The sequence below is a fragment of the Sceloporus undulatus genome, chromosome 10, assembly GCF_019175285.1.
Source record: "Sceloporus undulatus isolate JIND9_A2432 ecotype Alabama chromosome 10, SceUnd_v1.1, whole genome shotgun sequence".
Lineage (NCBI taxonomy): Eukaryota > Metazoa > Chordata > Lepidosauria > Squamata > Phrynosomatidae > Sceloporus > Sceloporus undulatus.
This window is the reverse complement of record NC_056531.1, coordinates 10,708,620-10,719,497: the sequence shown is the minus strand read 5'-3', so window position 1 is coordinate 10,719,497 and position 10,878 is coordinate 10,708,620. Positions and strand designations below refer to the sequence as shown.

Below are 10,878 nucleotides of genomic sequence, written 5' to 3'. Positions count from 1 at the left end.
AATTTATTTGTATCCCACTTTTCCTCCAAAATTGGGACTCAAAGTGGCTTACAGTCTAAAAACACTACAATTAAAAACCTACAAAAGTGACAATTAAAATGGAATTAAGCTTATAATATTAAAACAGATCAGTTGATTAAAAACAGAATATGATTAAAAAAGATAAAAGAAATTAAAAACCATACACTTTAAAATAATACAGTTTAAATAATACAACACCATTAGGTTGAAAACTTTAAAAACGTTATGTTCCAAACAGCCATCTGAACAGGAAGGTCTTAGCCTGCCAGTGGAAGGACAGCAAAGAGGAGGCCATTCTGGTCTCCCTGGGAAGGGAATTCCAAAGTCTAGGGGCAGCCATCAAGAAGGCCCTCTCTTGTGTCCCCACCAACCCTGGTTACGATGGTGCTGGGACTGAAAGAAGAGCCTTTCCTGAGGATCTCAGAACCCAGACTGGTTAATAAAGAGAGATATGGTCTGCCAGATAGCTTGGACCTGGTCCATAGAGGGCTTTATAGCTCATAACCATTCCTGTCCTTTCCAGTTCCATTTTGAATTGTGCCTGGAAGCAAACTGGCATGGACTAGGTAATCCAGTAAGGCAGTCAAAGCTGTCTCTATTCCATAATCAAGCCTAAAACCAGATTGCAATAGATCTAGACAAACTGTTTCCTCCAGGAACCCCAGAAGCTGGGAGGTCACCATGTACTACAGCACCTTGCCCAAGAGTGAGATACTGGAAACCTGCTGGTAATTATCCAGTACAGTAGAGTTCAGGGGCATCTTTTTCAGTAAAGTCTTTTCCACCACCTCTTTCAGTGTGATGTACCCCTGTCTTGCCAAAACAAGATCTTTTCCACTTGGCCAGTCCCTCTCTGGCCACTTCTATGAGCAAGGAGGGCAATGATTCAGTACCATTGTGATGACTCTCACCTCTCCAGGAATCTTGTCCACATCCTCAGGCTGCACCAACTGAAATGTCTTCTGCAACACTAGACAAGTAGGGGCCACAGTTATATCCATTGGACTTATACAAATTGCTGCATCCAAGTTGGAGCAGATGTGAGCAGTTTTGTCTGCAGTGTTATGCAGATTCTTTACAGCGGGCTGTCAAATGGTCTTCACTCAACAGCCCACTGTGAGATCCACATGTTAGGTATGCCAGAATGCTGTAGTTTCAGCTAGATTGCTTAAAAGTGATTCCGATTACCCTTATGCAGGAAGAACTTGGGAAAGCAAACTTTTTTGGACTACAGCACCCTCAGGTAACAGCTACTAGCCATGCTGTCTGGTAATTCTGGGAATTATATTACATCCAGTTTAGGTTTGCAGAAGCAGTGCTGCACATGCTGTGCCCTTGTACATGAGGGTATGCATTGTACATTGATTGCACATAGATGCATATGCATATTTGATTGCTCATTTGGTTGCAAATTATGTCAGTTCTGCAATGTTGCCATTCATGACAAGGAATATGTAGCACAATCCATGTGTAACTCTACATGTGGATTCATGTCATGTAATGCTGATCTACATTCTTGGCCAATTTGTATCATTTCACTGTCATGGAAATGTGGTAGACCAACTCTGCTGATTTTGCGGGGTTCCCTGCTTCACTCTACACAACAAGAGTGACTTCCTGGTTTTTTAAATGCTATTTTAACATAAATGTATATAGGTTAGCAGTGCTTTTAATGAGATCAGCCACTAAGAACCCACATCCACAAGCCTGATAAAAATGAAATCCATGTATTAGTCCCAACAAGAGTAGACCCCTTCAGTCATTGAGAGTTACATAAACAGTGCCTTAAACAAGTTTGATTGATTCAATGGGTCTACTCCAAATGGGGCTAATAACTGGACTTAGTATTCAGTATGCTTGCTCAAAAGTTGTTTTCATGACACATGCTGTGCCTAACCTCCTTCTGAATAAATTCGTAGAGTCTCTGCAGTCAAAAGAGTCCAGAAAAGTTACTTTTTTGGATTACAACTCCCAGAATCCCTCAGCTAGGATGACCACTTCGTGCTAGATCAGGAATATTGGGAGTTGTCCAAACTAACTTTTTAATGCTCTGGAAGCCATAATAATTCAACAAGTTTGAGAATAGACTATTCTTTAAAACTAGACAAACCCACAGATTGACCTGTTGAAGGCTCCTATGAGAAAAGGCGATGTGATGTTGTGAGATCCATCTCATTGCTTTCTCTTCCAGCCGTCCTTTTCTGCATGGCTGACAGTTCCTCCCACTGAGTAATATTGCATTCAGCATTTTGCGTTTCAGTGCAAGTTCTGTAGACTGTCTAGGGAACTGTCCTTCTTTAGCAGTTTGTCTGCTAAACCCGTTGCTTGGTTTCTGAAGGAATTTGATCACCCTGGGAGGCCTTGCTGTATTATTCCTCCAAAAAAGAAGCTGGCAAGAGCTGTACAGTTTGCCATTTTTCTTTTTCTTTTTTAAATCCTGCAAAAAAAAAATATTCCTGGAAGTCAGGGAGACATCATGGCTTCTGTACAATTCAGCCTCCATTCCTGTCTGACAAAGCATAAATAGCAGCACTATGCCCCTTGAAAGTACAATTGACAAAAACTGGTTGGTCAGAAAAACCACTCTCACATTGAGCTGGCAACGTTGCCCCTTGGACTGTGTATCAAATCTTACTGTACTGGAATGGCATCATATAAAAATATATTACATTTTGTTCCTTTTCCCCCCTTTTAATTATGAAAAGATAACGTATTAGCAATCAAAATATTACTTAAAAACAGTTTACACTGAGCTTTACCATTAACTATAAGAACATATTTCTGTAAAACCTGATACTGTGAAGGTGGTGAGAGCTTTTCTGAGTAGTAACGTATTCCATAACATATTTAATACATTTTGTTTTGTGTGTGTGTAAGTGTGTGTGTGACACACAGAGAGAGAATGAATTAGTTTGCATGAAGGGATTTTTAAAGCGTTCTTGTCGTCATAAATAATGAAGTGGTATATACAATTGATTGACTTATAGCCAACATTATTATTTTGTTAAACCCAATAATGAGCCAACTAGCACCTTAACCTTTTTAAACGCCTCTCAAACTGGAGAATGCCTTTAAAATTATTTCTCCATCCTAACGGAAAAAAGAAGTTACCTCCCCATGTTGTTTGGTCATGAGTAACACAAGTTTTACCTATTTTTCTACATGAGATTGATTTCCCAAAAGAACTATAATGATGTGCAAAGCACTGAGGATAGTTGGGAATATATAGGTAGTCAGGAAGGGGTGCACTGAGAGATATGTCCATGTGATATGGCAAAACATGGGATTGTATCAGTACTGGGATTACCCATGAGTAATGTGAGCTGCAGTGTAGAGCCTCAGAATGTGTGTGTGCGCGCGTATGTGCTTTCAAGTCACCTATTGACTTGTAGACTACGTCGGGCTACTAGATACAAAAAGGACTGCATTTCAAGCATTACATGGATTGTAAGCGTCACATATTGTGAAAAGTAATACATTTTTTGGTAATGCCCTGGTTTCTCTTAAACTTGACACAGCAGGGGGTTTCAACCTGCTTTAACCCAGCCCTGGGTTGCACTATTGGTACGCTGCTCATGGTACTGTCACAGAATCACCATTGCTCCTTGTTATAAACCTCAAGAGCAGCATTTGCTACAGAAGAATCAAGGCTGCACATTAACAGATAGGCTGCAGACCTAATACACACTTACATGGAAGAAAAATACTGAGGAGCACTAGTGTGTTAACATGTACAGGATTGTACATGTACAGTTAGGCTTCAGTCCTTACCTGGGAGTAAGCCCAGTTTAATCAAATGTGTAGAAGCATATAGGATCACCACATCCATTAATCTGATCTGAATATTGCTAGCTCACATCTTTAAGGCTGCTCTGCTGAGAGCATAGCTTGGAAAGGCTAGTTTTTTGGAGTGCAATTCTCAGAGCCCAGAAAGGCCAACCGGAAAATTCAGGGACTTGTAGCCCACAAAGTAACTGATAGATGTTTGTTAAATGTTGCTAAGGTAAAAAGTGCTATTACTTAAATAGAAAAGTGTTGCAGATGTCTGCACTGTTTCAACTGAATAAATTTTTAAAAAACCAAGACCAACAATGAGGGAGTTCCACAATTACTAGCTCAAGATTTGCAAAGAACAGTCATTAGAGCATGATGCTGTGCCTTTAAGAGGTTCTGAAGCCTTCCCAGACGGGCATTGGCATGATGGCTTGGGACAGCTGCGCCTTCTCTTCTGCTTTCTATCACTTTGACCTCTAAGGCTGGAACTGTCACTAAGGGGCTTAAAGTTTGTTTTTCAACCCATTCCGGAAACTCACAATCACATACTTTATCCATGGATTTGCTTAAATATAAGGGGGGGGGGGGGAGAATTACCCTGCCTTTCTCCCTGGTGATTTCAATAAATACATGGTTACTCTGCGGTGATGCCATGGGGAAAGTTGCTTAGTGATGGTTGGAGAGGGGAGGCATATAAAGTGACATCTTCTTACAAATGCATTTGCATCTCAGACAGACCAAAGCTCAGGGCCTATCTCAATCTCTCAGTACAGTGAATTAGCGTTACACAGAATACAATTCAGCATTTGCGATCAGAGAGGGAAACCACATGGTTGGATTCCAAAGGGGGGGGGGGGAAGATGTTAGTGGCATGATAGCAAACTTCAAAACAGATTTGGTGTCAGTACTGCAAAGGCCGCTTGGCATGAAGCCACTCTAAATAAAAACAAGACCAAAAAGAAGAAGAAGAAGAAAAAAAAAGAGGGGGGGGGGGGGAAGAAAAGCACTTCTACAAATACAAGGAATGCATTTCTTTAATACTTTTTAAGGTTCGCCTCCTTGTCATTTCTGGTCCAGTAGCTAGTTTAGTCAAGGGAGGTGGCCATAATTCTGAGGAATTCAATCCTTCTGCATTCTGGTCCAAACCAACCTATTTTGTACTTCATAGGATAATGGGTAGATTGGGAAATATTTTATCCTCTGGATTTTGTACTTTTCTGTGTTGTTGTGATACAATTCTCGGCTCAGCAACAAGTATCAAAATGTGTTGGAAAATTTGATATTTTGAGATTAAGAGACATTTATAAATATATATCTTGGGACAAATTATTTTTCAAAATGTGTATTTTAATGAAAGCTTTCATGCAGATTTTCAACATGTTTGCAAACTAATGGGACAGAATGAAATGGATTTATAAATGAACCCGTGAAAAAGTAGCAGTCTGGAAACACACTGGCCATCCATATTTACACTTTTTAACCCTTAGACCACACCTCTGCAGCAGTAAATTCAATCCCTGCCATATCCAATATAAGGAATTTTAGGTAAAAGATTGGGTACTGGGTCACTCCAAAATACTGGAGAGGCACAATCTGACTTTATAAGTTTCTGTGATAATTTACAACAGCCTTTGTTGAAGGTATGCTGGCTCGGTATCACGGGAGGTATAGTTTGACAAATCTGAAGAATATTGGCTCAGGGAAAACTGACTTCTAGCTGGTCATGCTACAGAAGAATTCAGAAAGGATAAAGTGATGTAACATGGCCTCCTAAGGGCCAGAGATTTCACCCTTTGGTTTAGTGTGATGTAATTGTTCCTCAGTTATTCTAAAGTCGCTCCCCTTCTTCAAACCTCTTTCTTCAGATCACCCAGCTCAAGATTGCCAGCAACCCTTTTGCTAAAGGATTCCGAGACTGTGACCCAGAAGACTGGTAAGACTGCTGAGTTTTCTTGCTCCCTTTTCTCTACCAGATGCCCTTTCACACTACACAGTTATAATGCTATATTCCAGAGTGACTGTCATGGGAGAAGAATACCCCTCTGTAGTTTAGTGAAGCTCTAGAGCTCTCTGCCTGAGAATTTTAAACTGCTCTGCATGGTGATACGTGAGCAGAACTCTATGGTCTGCAACATAGGATCTTGGCCATGGTGTACTCATTTCTTCCACCGATACAGGATAAAATAGGGTCTGATTTGATGTGTGGAACAGGTGTAAGAGTTGATACAAGAAGAAGCTGTCTCTAGGGACCAGATAGGCTGCAATGATAGGAGATCCATCAGACCTCTAGCAGTATTTTAAATGGGTGAAACTTTAATATATTAATGAATAGAACTCATACAATTAATTAATTTAAAGTGTCTTTCAAGAGTCTTTCAAACTTATTGTGAATAACCAAATGCAGTTACTTCCCTCCCAACTGGAACAGGATTACAGTGCTAGGAAAGGCGGGCCAACCTTCTTTCCCAAATTACTTTCACTGAAAGGATGGTTCTACACAAAATCTGGGCCTTTTTAATATAAGCTTTAGACTTTGTCTTTGGAAATATCAGTTGGGTTGGATTCTAGACAGAATTACTATTTCTACATATACATTATTCAGCAAAGACTCCTGCAGCCCAGCCTCTCTAGATATGTTAGACTACAACGTCCATCACCACTGGGCAGCTTGGCCATCTTAGTGGAAGTGACAGCCATTTGAAAGGTGTCAGATTTAGGAAGACTTACTTACATCTTGAGTTTTAAAAGCATTAACCCTTCTTATAATGCAAGGCAACCCCATTCTTCTTTTCCCTCCCATATTAGGCCCAGAAATCACCGACCTGGGGCCCTCCCTCTCATGAGTGCTTTTGCCAGATCCAGAAATCCTGTGTCTTCCCCAGTGCATCAGAATGGAACCGAGAAAGGTGAGTTTCCAAGACAGACATGCAAAACAAAATGTTAGCAACTCCAGGGATGCCAGCATTGTTTTGGGGGGCACTCAATATTGGCAGGCAGGTCAGTATTAATGTTGCTTACTTGCAAATAGTTCTAAGGTGAGGATAAATTCCATTCCCCTTTCATTGGGCCTGTCTACATGGGCCAAATAAAACTGTCTCACCTAGTTTTCACAGTGAGCTGTCCAAATGATATACAGTATGACTCGGGCTGAATCTGGGCCTTTTCATCACCTCAGGGCTTTAATCCAGAGAGAAAAATGTGAGGATTTATCTTGGTTTTGAGTAGAAAATCCAGATATTCATACATTTGTGGACTACATACACACACCTCAGAGTAGTGAGAGGTGCCATGGCTGTGGTGCTTATTCAGATTTGGTTCCCTTTTGGAAGGAGGTGTCTAAGGACTTATCGGAGTTGTGTAATTATTCTGTCTATTTACAAATATCCAGGCTGAGCATAAGGAGAGGTAAATTGTTATGTTGCTTGAACAAATTAATTGCAAGAGTTTCCCCTGCCTGTGTGCCTCTTGAAGCTCCATTTCTCTACTTATGGTACAGTTTGAAACTGGACTTTCTCTCATCTTCCCATCAGACCAGAGAGCCCCTGTTCATTATGGGATAGAGGGAGAAAGAGCTTTTCCCAACCACCCTGGAATTCCAATGACTTCTTCTTAGCATGTCCCCCTTTGCTGTGTAGCTTTCTCCATAGCTTTTGGGCAGTCGTCTGCCAGCTTTTCTCTCCCCTTTCCACGATTCTCTCTACTGCTTAAGAAGGAGCAGCATTCAGCATGAATAGTAAAGTGACTCTCTTTCTTCCCCACAACCACATCTAGCCTTGTTTGCAATTGCTTCTTGTTGGGATTGTAGTCAGTGGCAGCTCAGACCCACAAAGCAAGTAGGGCAGAGGGTTGGGTCACCAGAGGCAAAGCCAAGGGACTACCAGAGTTGGAGCTAATTACGTCTAGTTTGCTTGCCAGCTTCTTCCCTTTCAAGGTCTACCTATTACCCTTCCACTGGTTGGGAAGAGCTTGGGGGCTTAAGTAGGTGATGCCCCATCTGCCCAAAGAGTAGGATCTCCCCACCACCCATTGCTGTTGGGCAACCTCTAGTGACCACAAGATAATCCCAGGGCTACTACCACATATAAGGACTTCAAAGAGACAGACATCAACTCAAGGTGAATATTCCTCCACCAACACCCACCACCATGATTCTGCATCAAAAAGTAACTGGTGTTTACCTAGCAAAAAGAAATACTTGCCAAGGCTTTTAATGTAATCTCCTGACCAAACCCCAGTTTTAGGCTGCATCTACACTGCAGAAATAATCCAGTTTGACACCACTGTGGCTCAATGCTGTGAAATTCTGGGACAAGTAGTTTTGTGAGACAGTTAGCCTTCTCTTCTCAGAGAGCTCTGGTGCCACAACAAATGACAATTCCTACAATTCCATAGCATCGAGCCATGGCAGTTAAAGTGGTGTCTAACTGGATTACTTCTGTTGTGTGGATGCCCAGTGAATTCCATGGTTTTGTGAGAACCTGCACCTGGATCTTTCCAGTTCACCACTTTGATAAGTACAGGTCACAAGTTCTCATGCTGTGATATGGCAACACATTTCAGAGTAGCAGTTTGTTTTCCCCTTACACAGTCAGGTTTAACAACAAATCCCATCCCCAAGGGTCCTTCAGGCACCTTAAAGACTAAACTGGTCATGGTGGCTTCACTTGCCTTACAAGAACATCTGCCAGAATAACCATGCTAGTTCTTTACTGTACGCTGTGAGACTTTAGAATCAGGGGCAACCCTCTGTTAGAGAATTCACCCTGCACCCAACACTTTAAATGTTCACTTGGCTTTTAGTGGCGTGACGCATAGGAACTGGAAATTAAGTGTGATTAATAGTTAGATTTGCTAACTAGTTGAGACACAGTGCCTGGATATTTGCCAGTCTGGTTTATAGGCTTACAAGAAGAAACATCTCATTCACAAAGGGAAAAGAGTCTAGTAGGGATTTGGAAGTTGGAAGATGTATCTTCCTTGCTTTGTTCCTGCAGGTCACTCTGTTTATTCTTCAAGGCATTTACTGAAATGCAGACCCATTCCAAACACTTACTTGCAAACTTTATAAATGAGTTGTAGGCTATATTTCAGATGAACGAAATGGCAAACCACTTCTTTTTGCCTAAGAAACCCCTAGGAAATCAACGGGGCCACTATAAGTCAATAGGCAACTCATAAAGTATTTGTTGAATTGAGAACCCTCTGCATATAATAATTTGTAGCCTAGTCTTATGAGTGCTTACAGAGAAGTTGGTTCTCATGTGTTCAGTGGGACCTACTTCCAAGTATGTAAAGGCTGGAGCTGTGCATCCCAGTCCTCAGATTTAATTCCATTTATTCTCAGTGGGGTTTGCTCAGAAATAGGTATTCTTTGGATTGTACTCTAAGTTTCAGATTTCTAATTTACCTTGTTCTTTTGAAAGTCTCAAATGATGATCCTGTTTTTCCATAAGTATTCATTCTCAGACTCTTTCCACTTATTTGTTCCTGTGTCAGACCAGAGTCGTAAAGCCAGGGAAAAGTTGTATGTTTAATCTATAGTCAGAGGAAGGCAAAGGCAAACCTCCAAACAAATCTTGCCAAGAAAACCCATGATACGGTTGCCATAGGGTTTCCGTATGTCAGAAGCAACATGGAGGCAGACAACAACAGCAAACGGTGAATCGCTGGCTATGCTGGCTGAGGGATTCTGGGAGTTGTTGTTCAAAAAGTAACTTTTCCCACCCTGGTAATGGTTTACCTTCGGCTAACATTGTAATTGGCTAACACACTGTAAACTTCTTAGAGAAGCAGTATATAAAGGTAAAGTGCTATTGCTAAGTGCTACCTTTACAGTGTGTAATAGCCTCTATCACAGCGATAATCTTGTAATTTATATTTAAATGTGCAGACGCTTGCATTTTGAAATGTTCAGCTAGGATTAAAACCTTAAAAAGAAATTCTAATCAATGAAATGTCCCAAATGAGAGAGTAACATAAAACATTTGCTTTATTACTAATGTATTTGCTTCTCGTGAACGTAATACTGATTTCCAACTAAATACTTTTTTCTCCCTCGCTTCCCTTTTCTTTTAACTGTTTTGGGTTTTCTGTGGTCAAGGTACACTAACATTCATACAAATAGAAGGTTTAGCACATACTGCCTTTTTTAAAAACCCTGACAAACACGTTTTTAAAACCACATCAACAAAAACATGACGTTCAATAGGTAGTTTTAACCTGCTGAACCCCCTCCCCAAGTTACCCATTAGGAATCTTTCATTGATTCCATTTCCATTACACAGAGTAAACAGTTGCACAGAGAAAGCTGGGGGCCCTCTTCCCCAGCACACTCCAGGCCTATTTAAAATAAAAAGAAGTCTCTATTTGTTTAGTGTTATACAATTGCAAAAATTTCAAGCGTGTGCAAACTTGTCACTCAACTCAGTTCTATTTATCACAGTCAGAATGTCTCGTCCCAGGAGCACAGATTTCTGCCGAACACAATGTTAAACACTTCATTTAGGAAAGAAAGCAAAAGGCTGCGATTGCTGGCATTCCTCTCCTTGTCTCTGTTAACATAATATCATTGCACGAAGAAGCAACAACAAAAAAGGCTCTCCTTTTGTTTTGCTTTTGTTTAAAAACAGGGAGACATTGAACTGAGTGGTCTCTATAGGTGGGGTGTGTGTGTGTGTGCGCAGAAGGCATTTCTAAAAGGTTTACGCTGAGCTTAGAGCAGGCAAAAAAGAAAAAGAAAAAACAACCACCTCCTTTAATCCTTTCACACAGTAACTGCATTTTCTTGGTTCAGAATCCTCTTCCCCCCTCCATTAGAACAGGACTTTGGGGCAGAAATCCAGGGCCCCACTCAGCAGAAGAAGTAGATGAACTGGTTGACTACATTTTGAAGTAACTGAAGTGTTTCCAAGGAGCACCCCTTTCTGAAAAGCTAAGAAATATAGGCTGTGATTCTGTTGTTAGAAAATCGATTATGGTTTTGGTTATTTGTGGTTAAGAAAGTTTAGCAGCAGCAGCAAATAGCATGTAATAATGATGATGATGATGATGATGATGATGATGATGATGATGATGATGATGATG

At 40.8% G+C, this 10,878-nt stretch overlaps 1 protein-coding gene across 2 annotated transcripts in view; it reads left to right on the top strand.

Moving 5' to 3' along the window:
- Positions 1–10,878, top strand: part of TBX1 (T-box transcription factor 1) — a 43,894-nt gene that overhangs the window by 28,458 nt on the left and 4,558 nt on the right. For both annotated transcript variants that reach the window (XM_042441330.1, XM_042441329.1), the window contains 2 exons: positions 5,661–5,728; positions 6,601–6,701. In XM_042441330.1, coding sequence (XP_042297264.1) covers positions 5,661–5,728; positions 6,601–6,701 — 169 coding nt within the window. The remainder of the gene's footprint in view (positions 1–5,660; positions 5,729–6,600; positions 6,702–10,878) is intronic.